At 49.6% G+C, this 15,206-nt stretch overlaps 1 protein-coding gene across 1 annotated transcript in view; it reads left to right on the top strand.

Moving 5' to 3' along the window:
- Positions 1-1,928: 1,928 nt before the first annotated feature.
- Positions 1,929-15,206, top strand: part of SP1 (Sp1 transcription factor) — a 38,851-nt gene continuing 25,573 nt past the window's right edge. The window contains exons 1-3 of the mRNA XM_074979755.1: positions 1,929-1,964; positions 4,415-4,512; positions 5,739-7,221. Of these exons, the coding sequence (XP_074835856.1) occupies positions 1,958-1,964; positions 4,415-4,512; positions 5,739-7,221 (1,588 nt within the window). The 5' untranslated portion in view covers positions 1,929-1,957. The remainder of the gene's footprint in view (positions 1,965-4,414; positions 4,513-5,738; positions 7,222-15,206) is intronic.

The following is a 15,206-nucleotide window of genomic DNA, read 5'->3' as shown; positions in this document are numbered from 1 at the left end:
CTGTGGCACAAACTGTGACATCTCCAGGTGATGAGACTGTGTTGTTGGGTGATATATGTTTATTCTGAGAACAGACATAAGACCATAAAGAACACCCACCAAAGGTCCATCTAGCCCAGTATCCTGTCTTCCAACAGTGGCCAGTGTCCCATGTTCTGGGGAGAATGAACAGAATCAGGTAGTCTATCCCGTCGCCCATTCCCAGCTTCTAGCAGCGGCTTGGGACACCATTCCTGCCCATCCTGGCTCACAGCCATTGAAGGATCTATCCTCTGGGATAAATGCATCTCGTTCTTTTCTGAACCCTAGTAACATCCTGGCCCCCACATCCTCTGCAAGGAACTGGACTGTACACAGTGCTAATGCTTCCTTTTGCAGTCAGGTCACATACTGACATGACAGGGGCACACAGCATCAGGAAAGGACCTCAGGGAGATGTGTTGGGACAAGGTGTTGTAGAGAGTCGGTGCTCACAGAACAGGACTTCTTGGGGGGATGTGCATGGTTCTGACGAGATCCCGGTGGGGGGAGGGGGGGATGTTTTGGCAGGACAGCGTTGAGGGAGTTGTGCTACCATGACAGTGCCAAGTTTTTGGAGGGAAACTCAGTAATAGGAGGTCAGGGGACACGGCCCAGGGGTATTGTAATGGACTCAGCAGGACCCACTGTTCCAACAGGGTCTCTGAGGAGCCATGCTATCAGCATCACCTCGTGGTGACATCATGTCACGACAGCAGGACGGGGAGCAGGTGATGACAGAGGTGCACCCTCCTGACAAGCTCTGGAAGGGGAGGGTGCTGTCACGACTGGGCCTCGGAAACGAGCCAGGTAAGTGGGCTGCTGCCAGACTCCTATGCAGCAGGGTATGGGAGACATGCAGTCGTGATCACTCTGGGAGACGGAACAGTGACAGATCTCGGGGGCTTGGAGCAGTTGCGTCAGAAGCTCGGCGGGCTATCGTGACAAGGACTCGCCGACGGACGATCGTGACAGACGCTCGGCAGCGGGCTGTCGCGACCGCGAGAGACTGTGCCATGCGGTACTGGTGTGAACGGTGGGGCTGCTCAATGCGGCTCCTCTACTAAATGGGGGCAGAGGCAGGCGCTCGGATCTCGACATAAAATGGCGCCTTTTCCGCCGCATTCCCCAGCTCCGACCAACCCAGCCCAGCCCTCCAGGCTTTCAACGAACCCTCTAAAGCCCCTCCCATTGGTCGAGTTCGGTCTGTTCACCTTTTTGATTGGCTCTGAACCTCTCCTGGCATTCCGCCCGATCGCTGATTGGCTGATCTACCTGCCAGATTATAAGCTTGCCTTCTGCCATCTTTCTCTGGATTGGTTTTACTTCATGTCAATCGAATTTGAGTCCCGTCTAAGAAGCCCGCCTAACAAGCGATTGGCCACGTTGCACCTCAATCATCACTTATTTCCACGCTCTTCAAGCCTCTCGCATACGGGGTTTCCTCAGGAGCCAGCACGATCATTGATTGGCCATCTGCCACGTCAATTGTTATTTTGCCTCATCCCTTCGTTCCTCCCTCAGTCCACCTTTCACCGAATATGCCTTCTGCTTTTCTATTGGCCATAGCTTCTTTCAGTTCCTCCAGCTACCCTCCCTCATTGGGCGGAGCCGCGAAGGGGGCGTATCTTAGGGTAGGGACTTTTCGTGGCTTGCTACCACTCCCTCTTAGGACCCGCCTGGTTTTCCATTCGCCGTTCAACCTGTCATCCGCCATTAGTCCCGCCTACAGGGTGCCTCCTTGCCTCCTGATTGGGCAGATCTGAGGCGGGAGGCGTGTCACGGTTCTGGGGCCGTGTCGCGCAGCTCCCCCCCCAGTCCCTCCCTCGCTAGCCCTTTGGCGGTCACCGGCGGGGTTAGGCTGCCTCGTCAGCGAGTCGGGCTCCCCCGCCCCTCCCCCCGCCCCGAGAGCGACTTGGGCTCGCCCCCCGCAGCGACCATGAGCGGTAAGGACGGGACCATCCCAGCCCCGAGGGAGGCGAGTCCGGCCGACTCCGACAGGCCGGCCCCGCCCCAGCCAGCCCCCACCCCCGGGTCGAGGGGACGTGGGAGGGGAGGGACCGGGGGGAGGGGGGAAGCCTCGGGGGTGGACCCGGGGGTGGGGGCTGGAGACGGGGGAGGATCCCGGGGGGAGGGGGCTTGGAGCGGACCAGGATCCCCGGAGGGAGGGGGAGCGCTCGTGGGGGCGGTCCCGGGGGAGGGCAGACACCGCGTGGGCGAGGTCACGAGGGGAGGGAACTCGACAAGGGGGCGGGAGAGCCTTCGTGCCCTCGTGGCGTGGGGCCCCCGGGGAGGGAGCAAAGATCCCGGCCGCGTAGGGGCGGGGGTTCTTTCGGGGTGGATCTCGGGGGGGGAGGGGCGTCCCTCGTGGGGGTGGATCTCGTGGGGGGTGTCTTGTGGGAAGCCCCGAGGGGAGGAGCGGCATCCCGTGGGTGGGGATCCCTCGTGGGTTGGGTTCCTGGGAGAGGGTGTGAGGATGTGAGGAGGGGAAGGGGAGGAATCTCAGCGGAGTGGGGGGAATGCTCCTGGGGAGCGGTGCCAGGCGTCTAGCAGAGAGAAGTGAGAGAAGCCAGGAGTAACGATCCTGGCAGGGGATGGTGGGGGGCGGGCTCTTTTCCGGTGAGTCCTGGAGGGAAGGGAACCAGGATCCGGGGGAGGATCCCTCATGGGAAAGGGGCTGGGAGGAGTCAGCCAGGGTCCCCGTGGGAATAATTCTTAAGGGGGGTGGCACCCTGGAAGTATGGGGGAGGATCTCAGGGAATGGGGTGGAACCCTAGAGAGGCTGGTGCCTCTGTGGCACTGATTCGGGGGGGGGGGGGAGATCCCTGGTGTGATGGATCCTCTGAAGAAAAGGGCTGAGAGCCTCACAGGTAGCCCTGGGGGGGGGTTGGTAGCTTTCATGGAGGCTCCACGGGGAGGGAGAAGCTATGGTGTGATGGATTCTGTAGAGGCAGAGGGGTGTTAGTGTGGGACAGGATCCGAGAGGTGGGGGAGAGTGCAGAGTATTGTGCCCCTTATATTGATCTGATTTCTCTTGTGTTCCCACAAAGTTCCACCTCATTTAAAAGCGACTTGCTTACAAAATCAGACATAAAAATATACAAGTGCCATAGCGTACAGTTACTGAAAAATTGTTTAGACTTTCATTTATTTAATTATAAAAGAAAATCAATCTCAATTTAGATATTGCGCTTACCTTTCAGTGCGTAGAGCAGTATAAACAAGTTATTGTCTGAAATTTTAGTTTGTACTGACTTGGCTAGCGCATCTCATGGTGGTCGCTTGTTACTGAGCATGATCATCTTTGATGGGGGTTGTGGATCCTTGGGTGGCTGATAAGGCCTGTACTTGAGCCATAAGTTCTGTTACAGTGAGGGCAGATGTTTCCTGGCAGGGCAGAAGGCTTTTGACCATGACTAACAGCCTGTTGTCCTTCCTGCTGCGCCTCTTGTCCTCCTCAGCTTGTCGAGGGGCATGTGCAAAATGCAGGGGGCAATTGCGTAGGACTTCTCTCCATTTTGAGCGATCCTAGGCGAGTGTCTCCCAAGCATCAATGTCTATATTGCACTTCTTTAAGTTACCTTTTAGCAAGTCCTTACAGTGCTTCCATTGGCCTCCTATGTTATGATACCTTCTTTCAGGACCTGTTTTGGTTCGCAATGGTCTGGTTGATTGCCCATTGCATTTTATGTTGCCTACCGTAAAACTAGGCCAGTATCTGGATGAGTTGATGGAAGACCTCTGTTTACCCCCAGGGTACATGTACCACCAGTTGGGAACCACTGTGCAGGAAGGGGAACCTTTGTAGGGGTTGAATCTGGGAGATTGGGAAAGTCTGGAAATAGGAACACTCAGGGAAGGGAGGGAGCACATGGGACACTGAGGAAGGGGTGGTAAGGAGACTGATGGGGAACCCAACAGGGTGGAAAGGGAAGCAGAGGAAGGGATTTGCAAGGCTAGAATGGGGAGGAACCTGAGAGAGACAGGTACCACGTTCGTCCCACTTCTTTCTTCCTGTGTTTCTGTGGTAAGCGCTCCCCTTTTGTCAATTTCTTCTCCATACTCTTTTCTCCTGCTTGCTAGTCCCCTCCCTTCTTTTGGCTTTCCCCTTCTGTCTTCATCCTTTCAAGCCCTCACTTTACTTCTCTTTGTCCCATTGAGTGGCTAGATACGAGGGGAGGTTGAGGCCCTTTAATTACTCAGAAAAACTCCCTTTCACCTTTCTATTCTCACTTGCCTTCTTTCTGTTTTTCCCTTCCTGCATGTCCTCCGGTCCTTTAGCTTTCTTGTTTTGAAACTGTTCTCACCCCTCTTCTCAGCCCTTCTCTGTACTCGGCTTTTTGGGAACCGTTCACGGTATGATTGTAACCGTGTCTCTCGTTTCCTCCCCACACAGACCAAGAGAGTACAGAACAAATGGCTGTTGTGAAGTCTGAGAAAGAAGAAAGCGCCTGTAGTAGAAGCAGTAGCATTGGAGGCAATGACGAGGGCCAGGTGAGTGGAGTCCCAGCACAGTGGGGAAAGGAAAGCTTGTGCGAGGTGTCTTGTGGGACAGCATGCGTACTAGTGAATAGCTGCATAGGACAGCCTCTCATACCCTATCCCATCAATTGTGCACAGTGTGAGATTGTGAAAGCTTCAGACTTGTGTGTGGCAGGCTTCCCTGTGGTGGCACCCATAGCAAAGGGCAGGGGCTAGATTAGGGGGTGGAGAAAGGAGAGCTTTGAGACTGGGAATATCAGTCACTTATTTGACATTGCATAACGCATCGTGTGCATGCATGGGTATAATTTCAAAACAAACATTCCACTGCACACGTCTTCCCCTGGCGAGTGAGCAGGAGAGAACAAGGATGTGACATGTTAGTCAGATTGCTCAATGCACACCTGAAAGATACTGTGATGCTATACTGATGAGCACAGTAAGGGAACACAGAAAGAATGGAATAGTGGCTGTACCGCAAGGTCATATGTAAAACTTCTGCTGGTGCGTCAGTTTTAACATTTCTGCACCTTCTGCAAGAAGTAGTGGTGTTGGGCTCTTCTTTAAACCTCTGTTTCATCTATAGGTTGAACCTCTTTAATCCGGAGCTCTTGTCTGGCAAACTCTCTGTAATCCAGCATGATTCCAGTGAGCTGAATGACCACTTATCATGGCTGTGGCTACGTTTCTTGTGGTCCCATAAAGTTTGTTTCCAGCTACCAATCCTGGCTCTGTGTTCTGTGCTGTTAATTAGCTATAATTCACCCCCCGTGTCTTCCAAGAGCCCTGTAAGCAGCGGAAGTGTTGGAGACTATATGCCCTCCTGTGCTCCAGCCGCAATTAGAGAGGTTCAGCCTGTAGCAGATGCATGTTTGCAGGGTCCGTAAGTGGCTCGTAGTGGTAATATTACCTCTTAGGAGCTCTCCTCTGGAAGATGGGTCAGATATCATGGCTGAGGGAAACTTCCTTGTCTGGGGCAGAACTGTGAAGGCAGTTTCTGATGTCTCTCCTTGTGTTTCATTGCAATCCATCCTCCATTGGTGCTCCCTCACTTGACCATGCCTGACAGCCCTGTGTGTTTGCTAGTTGTATTTTCCGGCAGTGGGGGTGTGTGCACATGTCACCAATGGGCGTTTCCCTTCATTGCAGCTGAACTCTCCTCCTTGTTTGTGCCTGTTTTACACTGCCAACCAGAGTGGCTAATGAATACTTAACTGCTCCTCCTTGTGTGTCCTTAGGAATCCCAGCCTTCACCTCTGGCTCTGTTGGCAGCCACGTGCAGCAGGATTGAGTCTCCCAACGAGAACTCCAACAGCTCCCAGAGCCAGCAGGGGGGCTCAGGAGAGCTGGACCTCACAGCTGCTGCTGCTCAGCTTGCCCAGACTGCAAATGGTTGGCAAATCATTTCCACTGGCTCTGGGACACCCACCTCCTCCAAGGAGCAAGAGAGCAACGGCAGTGAGTCACCACCAAAAAGCCGATCTGTGTCAGCTGGGCAGTATATGGTTGCTGCTGCCTCCAATTTGCAGAACCAGCAGGTCCTGACTAGTTTGCCTGGGGTGATTCCTAACATTCAGTACCAGGTGATCCCACAGTTTCAAACAGTCGACGGGCAGCAGCTGCAGTTTGCCACCACCCCCGCCCAAGTGAATGTCCAGCAGGATGCCTCTGGCCAACTTCAGATCATCCCTGGAGCAAATCAACAGCTCATTACAAACAGAGGTGGGACAGGTAATATCATAGCAGCCATGCCAAATCTGCTGCCGCAGGCTGTCCCAATCCAGGGGGTTGGCTTGGCTAATAATGCCCTCTCGGGACAAACTCAGTATGTGGCAAATGTCCCAGTGGCTTTAAATGGTAATATCACCTTGCTGCCTGTCAGCAGTGTTGCCGCCAGTTTGGCTTCCACTTCTCAGACAGTCACTTTAAGTAGCTCTGGCTCTCAAGACAGCAGCTCTCCCATAGCGACTTCCAGCGCAGCAGTCAGCTCTTCCAACATTGCCTCATCCAGCGCCAGCTCTGGTTCCTTTTTCACCAACGCCAACAGCTTCTCTACCACCACCACCACCAGTAACATGGGGGCCGTGAATTTTTCCAGCAGCGGAACCCTGGGGACGAGCGTTCAGGCTCAGACGCCCCAGAGAGTTCAGAATTCGGACTCGCTACAGAGCCAGGTTTCTGGTGTGGCCCTTCAGCAAGGTCAGCAGAAGGATGCTGATCAAACTCAGACGTCCCAGCAGCAGATCCTAGTGCAGCCCCAGCTTGTGCAGGGCGGGCAAACCATTCAGGCTCTCCAAGCTGCTCCTCTCCCTGGCCAGAGCTTTACCACCCAAGCCATCTCCCAAGATGCTTTGCAGAATCTTCAGCTTCAAGCAGTCCCCAACTCTGGGCCAATCATTATTCGAACACCTACCGTGGGGCCAAATGGGCAGGTCAGCTGGCAGACCATCCAGCTGCAGAATCTTCAGGTGCAGAACCCCCAGGCTCAGACAATCACCTTGGCCCAAATGCAGGGAGTATCTCTGGGGCAGACAGGGAACACCAACACAACGCTCACCCCAGTAGCCTCTGCCTCGCTCTCCAGTGGCACAGTCACTGTAAACGCTGCTCAGCTGTCTTCTATGCCAGGTCTTCAGACCATTAACCTCAGTGCCTTGGGAGCATCTGGAATCCAGGTCCATCAGATATCAGGGCTGCCGCTGGCGATAGCAAATGCCGCTGGTAAGTTGGACGTTTTGTTGAAATGGCTTCTGAATTGTTCTTTTTCACTCTGATCTCACTTCCCATGAGGCGGTGTGTGCTGGTGACCCCCTTTGGACTTAAAAATCACAGCCATTTCCTAGCAAAAAAACTGTTCCTCCTGCTCTTGCCTTATGCACTGGGTGTGGGGCTGTGCCATGTGAATTAGCTTTGCAGGGTCCATTGGCAGTTGCCCTCCTCCTTATCCTGTAATGTTCTGCATACTTATGCTTCCCACATCTGTCCCGTGACTCTCCCAGGTTGAGAAAACACTGCTGTGAGGGGAGGAGGCCAAGGATCTGAAGTGTCCAGGCTATGGCACATCAAGCCAGGGATGAGGTGTTAAACACTCAGTCTGTAAGCGAGATCTGACCTCCTTTTTCCTTGGTTGGGTCATTTGACAAGTTCATCTGATGCTGTATCTAAGCTTCCATTTTTAAAAAGTTTTCACAATTAAAAATCCTGAAATAGGAACAAGGTATTACAGAGGCAGTGTTGACTCCCTGAATCTTCAGAGAATCTGAAATGAATCCTGAGAAGATAGGAACAAATTAACCACCCTCTACTGATGGGGTGTTCACACCAAAATCCAATTATGAAGGTTAACTCTTTTGCTGCTGATCATTTTAACAGGTGAAATGGAGGGAGGTGATTGCGACAGGCCTGTCTTGCCTTCCTGCTTTGGGCTGTCAGCTAGCCATCAACAGGGATTCAGAAGAGATTCCCTTGCTCCCCAGTGCATATCTGGGAAGTGGTCTTCTAATATCCTACTGAAACATCAGGGATATACCACAACTGGCTGGAGGTGTCCAAGCAGGCAGGGTGGACCGTAGCTAGGTGGCACCAGACGTCCTGTTTGTTTCAGGTGCTTGGCTGAACATGTTCCAGAATCACGGAATTATAGGGTTGGAAGGGACCTCAGGAGATCATCTAGTCCAGCCCCCTGCTTCAAGCCGGATCAACCCCCACTAAATCATCCCAGCCAAGACCTTGTCAAGCTGGGACTTAAAAACCTCAAGGGATGGAGAATCCACCACCTCTCTAGGCAACGCGTTCCAATGCTTCACCACCCTCCTGGTGAAGTAGTTTTTGCTAATATCTAACCTCCTCCTTTCCCTCTTGTTCTGCCATCTGACACCACTGAGAAAAGTTTCTCACCCTCCTCTTTAGAGCTCCCTTTCAGGAAGTTGAAGGCTGCTATTAAATCACCTCCAAGTCTTCTCTTCTGTAAACTAAACAAGCCCAAATCCCTCAGCCTATCCTCATAGGTCTTGTGCTCCAGCCCCTTAATCATTTTTGTTGCCCTCCGCTGCACCTGCTCTAGCAAATCCACATCCTTTTTATACTGGGGGGCCCAAAACTGGACACAGTATTGAAGATGTAGCCTCACCAGTGCCGAATAGAGGGGAGTAACCGCTTCTCTAGATCTGCTTGAAATCCTCCTCCTAATGCACCCTAGTATGCCATTACCCACTGTTTACTCATATCCAGCCTTTCATCCACCATAACCCCTGGGTCCCTTTCAATCGTACTGCTGCTGAGCCAGTCGGTCCCCAGCCTATAACAATGCTTGGGATTCTTCTGCCCCAGGTGCAGGACGCTACGCTTCTCCTTGTTGAACCGCATCAGATTTCTTTTGACCCGTCTTCCAGTTTATCCAGGTCCCTCTGGATTCTGTCTCTACCCTCCAACGTATCTACCTCTCCACCTAGTTTGTGTCATCTGCAGACTTGCTGAGGGTGCAATCCATCCCTCATCCAGGTCACTAATAAAGATGTTGAACAGCACTGGCCCTAGAACCAAGCCTTGTGGCACTCCGCTTCAAACCAACTGCCATCCAGATATTGAACCATTGACCACTACCCGTTGTCGCTGACCATCAAGCCAGCTTTCTATCCATCTTATAGTCCAAGGATCCAATCCATATTTCCTTAACTTATGGACAAGAATGTTGTGGGAGACCATATCGAAAGCTTTGCTGAAGTCAAGGTATATCACTTACCCATGTCCACAGAGGTTGATACCTCGTCATAGAAGCTAATGAGATTGCTCAGGCAGGACTTGCCCCTGGTGAATCCATGTCGGCTACTTTTGATCACTTTCCCCTCTTCCAAGTGCTCCAGAATGGATTATTTGAGGATTCCCTCCATTATTTTCCCAGGGATTGAGGTAAAGCTGACCGGTCTATAGTTCCCTGGATTGTTCTTCTTTCCTTTTTTAAAGATGGGCACTATGTTTGCCTTTTTCCAGTCATCCGACATCTCCCCCGATCTCCAAGAGTCTTCAAAGATAATGACCAAAGGTTCAGCAGTGACCTCTGCCAATTTCCTCAGTACCCTTGAGTGCATTAAATCCAGACCCAGGGATTTGTGTGCATCTAGTTTTTCTAGATAGCTCAGAACTTGTTCCTTTCCCACAGATGGCTGCCCTCCACCTTCCCATACTGCATTGCCTAGGACCGTCATGTGGAAGTTGACTTTGTACATGAAGACTAAGGCAAAAAAAGCATTGAGTACTTCATCTTTTCCTACATCATATGTCACAAGGTTACCTCTAAGTTTAACTGGTTACTACACATAGTGTCAGGAAGGAGTTTTGCAGAGGTCAAACTGGCAGTGACGTTGGGGGCTTCTCTCCTTCCTCTGGAGTGCATGGATGACTTGCTGGGATTATCTGGATATACTTCATTTAATTATTTCCCTGCCTCTGCAGGAGACTGGTACACCTCAATCCCTCTGCCCGTAGCACATGGTAGTCTAATCTCTTGTACTTTGGTCTCATTTCCGTTAAGTGCGCAGGTGGTGTTGGTGGCCTGCGATATTCAGGCCAGACCAGATGATCTGAGATTCCTTCTGATCTTAAACTCTATGGCTTTGTGAAGTGTGGGAGTGAAGCCCAGGGAAGGAGGGAATTGGGAGAGACCTCACCAGACAGAGAAGAGGGAGATGGCCAGCGAGGAGGATGAGGAAGGAAAAGAAACACAAGGCAGAAATGGCAATGATTCTAAAAGGGAGGTTGTTCTCCCACTAGGTGATGCTGGGTATGGCAATAAAACCCGAACCAATTACGAATCACTAAAAGGCTTTATTTAGAAACACAATGTCTTGTATTCCTGATCTTTGTCCAAACGCCCTATTGGGATCTATTGTACGTTGGAGGCAGTATGTGGTCGTAACAGAGGCCTAAACATATGTAGACCATAATTAAAAGTGGAATTCAGTGCTTTCTGTAGTGTGTTTGACACCCCTAGCCCAGGGCTTAAGCCACCTAGAGTTACAAAGTCTACAGGGAAAGAGTCAGATTGGGGGAAGTTATAATATTTCCTCATCTACAATTAGGAATGTTCAGACTGTGACTGTGTCAGTAGAAAAGGATGGTTTAAATGCTGTGATCTCACCTGGAGAACTTCAAACATTGAGACTGGCACAGAGCACCCTGACGGTTTTCACTGAACTGATACTGTCTTCTCCCAAATGGTTCCTCTCGACAATCGAAACAGCAAACCCTCAATGTTATGAACCACAATTTAGAGGACTTCAGGAACAGGTGGGGCCAGGGGCAGGGTGTCCATTGTTCCCAAAGTCCGTTGGGGTCTGTAAAATCACCGCCTCTCCCCACAAAAAAACTTGACAGACTTACTGCCACTGCAGCCTGGAGGAGCCGACACCCCAGGGGTGGGGTGCGTACACAGGCAAACTGTTACTTGCATATGCCCCCCATCCCTGTGGGGAGGAGTGCGTGGCAGCTCCAGCGGCGGCACCACCAGGCCACATGTGGCGGGGTTCAGTGGCTTCCCCCACATTTAACAGACTTTTGGGAATGGCGGACACCCCGCCTCCCCATTAGTCCATTAAATTGAAGGTTCCCTGTAGTTGGTACAGCCTTATAGGGTGTCATATTGCAATGCACGTTTGTGGTCTTACAAGTCCCGATATTTGGAAATTTCGTTCCTCCTTTTGAGACAGAGCGGTACTTAAATTCCTTCGGTGAAAGAAATTAACGCTGAAAAGTAACATTTTTAAATTCTTGTCTTTTCTGAGTTAGGATTGTGTGTGTTTCATAATCTTAGGTTATGTCAGCTCTTGCAAGTGAGCAACAAAACTCTTAACACCCTCCCTCCGGAACAGCAAAACATTTTGCTGTGGCAAGTGAAAGTTTAAACACCACCCGTGCCAACAAAGTGCATGCTGCTCATAAGGGCTAGAAGTATTTTATCTGCAAAAATGCCAACAAACGGCATTTACGCGCATCAGCTTTTAGCGACAGGGCAGTGTTGATGCAATCTGGTCATTACAAGCTCCTCAGCGTAGACCTAGCCTGAGTTAGTGCAGCCACTCAAGTGAGTCACGTAATTTAGAAGCAATTTAAATGTTGTGCAATTCAACTTCTGTTTCCTTCATGAAAGAGAATAAAGCCACTTCCTTGGAATTGTTTTGCTGAGTTTTGTGACCTGTTGAACCGCTGTTATATTGATCTGGGTTTTGTTTGTCTACGAGCTTTTTTCATAGCTGATGAACTATAATTGTAGGTTTTCCACTGTACGAAATCAGTGAAATAGTGTGTGTCTTTCCTGTAAGTAGTTGGTGCATCTGCTAAGAGTGACTGTTCTCGTCATTCATCTGATTTCTTTGTTCAGTGGATTCATGAGTATTGTCGAGTACTGTAACGTCATGATCCTTCCCAGTATATCCTGTGTTGCCTGCATGGAGCCTGTTCAGCTTGCTCCATTTTAAACAAGCTAAGGTACAAAATACACACTGAAACCCATGAGCAGCTCCTCATTCCTGTACTTGTGAGAGAGTTCTGCCCTTCAGGGGTGGGTTGGGGAGGAGCTGCCATGGAGACCACCCATCAGATCTCGTGTTTCTGAGCAGTCATGTTCCTTTTTTTAAAGCCCAGCAGCTGCATGTTAGTGTAGAAAGAGAGCTGCTTTCGTGGAAATCACCTGATTTGTGATGACGTGTTTGCTGCCGTAATTTTTAATTGTCTGACATAATGCATTCTGCAGCAGAGCTAGCCAAAGGTCTTTGTCCTCCATTTGGAGGAGATGATGTTTTGGTAACACTTTGGTTTACTTAGATGTTTAATAGATAATGTGGTACAGGCTTCGAGGGACACAAAGGCACCTAATTGGGTGTTTCTGTCCAAGCTCTCATAAATAAATTATAGGCAGAGCTGGAAGTGATGCCTATTGTTAAAGTTGTCTAACATTTTGTCTTTGAGCCCCTGTTGCTTACAACTCTGCCAGATATTAACAGCTTGTGCTGGAGCTTTCAATGGTTGCACTCTGCTTCAGAGCTGATTTTTTATTTGTTTGAAGTTTTGGTGCGAATGGTAAATCTGCATCACAAGGTGAGGTCAGTGCATAGCAGTGTATAACAGTAGTGCGCCAGCCCTTGCTGTTCACAACAAAATCTGCCTGGATCTTCTGAATTAGAAGACTCGGATCATCATCATTTGTATGTGCTTGGCAGCACTTGTTAGAGGTTTACTGTTAAAATTGCTGTATGTTCCACTTGCACTAAGAATACCCACTAACCCTGTATATTCCAGGCCTCACAGAGCTAGAGCTGCAGGTGCAGAGGAGAAGTAGCTGCCATTCCTGTCCTCAGGGAAATGGTGAAAGCTGGGAGAGCACAGCTATTGGCTTGGCTTTTCAACTATCTGTGTGTACTTCTTGGCTTCTGGTTGCATTATTGAGTAAGAATACTGTTTTCTTCATTCAGCTGAGTGGAGGCAGGGGCTCGCTTATAGGGAACAGAGAGCTAGAATCCTGGTCTCTAATGTGAGCTGCTCAGAGCTCCTCCGCAGCTGTTCAGAGTGTGTGTGTTCTGCATACACGCACATGCGTTTTCTGTAACCACTAGACTACATTGCCCTCCAGAGCTAGGGAATTATGTAATCCTTACTTCCAGTGTTTCCCTGCTCTGAGCGCATAGCTGGGTAAGCCATTGGTGAGGTGAAGTGTGTATTGTATGCACCTTTAATGGCTAGTCCCCAAAGTAAAAAATGAGTCTGCTACTGCTGTTTCACTCTTTTTAGCTCCACTGATGATGCCTTATATGGTGGATCTGTTGGCTCAGGTTTCCAGCACTGCTGCTGATCCCTGCCGGGGCTTGGTGTGGCTCCATGTGGTACAATTTCTGGCTTTCAGTTTTCTCTTAAAATTCAAGAGAATTAAAAGAACTAAGATTCAAAGTCAAGAGCTCAAGAGTTGGCGGGTACCAGAAATAAGGGTGCCTATGCAATCTTAATTGTGCTCTTGTGTGTTAGGCAGTTGTTGCTTCCATGGTCCCAATACTTGTTTTGTAAGACTTCTGCTTCCTTCATTGTTACAGGGGAATAGTAAATGGGGCAGAGGGCTAGAAGGGGAGAGAGGATGTTTTCTTGGCAAAAGCACTGGGTTGGGACTAAGGAGAGCTGACTTCTTTGGCTGTGTCATAGACTCATGATGTGTCTTGGGCAAGGCTCTTTTGTGTATGCAAAAGTTGTTAGAATTGCATTTGCATAGACTACCTTAATTCTAGCATTCCCTAGCTCTTTTTTGTGGTTACTTTGCCAGGAAGCCTTGACAATATCAGTGGCCAACAATTCTCAGCGGTGGTCACATTCAGAAAGTATCCTTAACAATTTTCAGCCACAAGGGTGTTTATAGTGGCATTTGCATGTAATAAACATATAGCTGAAATTAGGTTTCATTGTTATGCTGAGGCTTCAGTAGTGCCAGGCCAGGTGGGTAGAACACTAGACTGGTTCTTAGGAGACCTGGGGGTATTTCTGTCATGACCTGCTGGGTGACTTTGAGCAAACCACATAACCTCCATGTTCCTCAGTTTCCACATCTGAAAAATGGGGCTAATGATGTTTATCTCCTTTGCAAAGTGCTTTGAGATCCACTGCTGGGAAGGGCTAGGTAAGAGCTCAGAGGTATTATTATGTATTATTATTATCATCCCAGTAGTCACCTTCACACCGTGGCTGTTTCCACTTTTTTAATAGGAGTGAGGATTGTTTTGATGACATGACAAAAGGGGTTTGTGGTCAGACTTTGTCCTGTATGGACAAGTTCAGAATTTGTTTTAATGTTACATGCTTGTAGAGTGGGATTGCAGCCTTCAGATGTCACCCATTTAAGCATCAGAGAAGGAGATATGACTTCTACTATCCATCTTTGAAAGAACTCTTTAAAATGTCACTTGTGTCAGAAATTTACCCCTGCCTTGAGCAAGGAAGCCAGTGTGAAGACTGATCTCTTTTTGTGATGTAGCAAAGTCTGGAAATTTCTGGGGCATATGACACTTAGACGCACTTGAGGCACTGTGGTTTCCTTTCCCCTTTCTGCTTCAGTTTAAGAAACCAACCTTTTTAGCTTCAGGTCGTTGTTTGGCAGATTTACTGTCGTTGTGTCCTTGTGGGTCTTTGGCTCTGTTGGTGAGAACCAGGAGAGGTGTGTGTGGATGTGGGTGTTCGTTCACTGGTGTGGACCAATGACTGCAGCAAAGTTCCCCGCAGACGGGGCAAGGATCGAAGGTGCCTGGCCAGAGTTTATTGCCAAACAAGGTACAAATAACACTTGATAGGTATAGTATGCTGTACTGATTCACTTCATATATGCACCTGCTGCAATGGACTGACACAGAGAGTTGAAATTCCACTGCCCCCTTAGGTCGGATGAAGATGGTCCCTCTCAAGATATCACAGTATGTACAGGTACAAACAAAGCATACTTCACTGCTGATGTATCAGGTTGCCACCCTCTGACATTGTCGGGTTACTATCCATTGATGCTGCTTAGATACCATCCTGTACCTTGTGGTTTGGTTAAATCATCTCTTATCCATCATGCTGTCATTTTAGACTCTTTCCTGACCCTAGGTCTGTATCTGTGCAGAGTAGGTACCAAGGTCTTTTTTTAATGAGCTGGTGAGATCTTGTGATTTCAACTTATGAACTGTACCCATTAGCGT

Source organism: Carettochelys insculpta, chromosome 29, assembly GCF_033958435.1.
Source record: "Carettochelys insculpta isolate YL-2023 chromosome 29, ASM3395843v1, whole genome shotgun sequence".
Taxonomy (NCBI): domain Eukaryota; kingdom Metazoa; phylum Chordata; order Testudines; family Carettochelyidae; genus Carettochelys; species Carettochelys insculpta.
The sequence above is the reverse complement of the archived record's forward strand: the minus strand, read 5'-3'. Positions and strand labels throughout refer to the sequence as shown.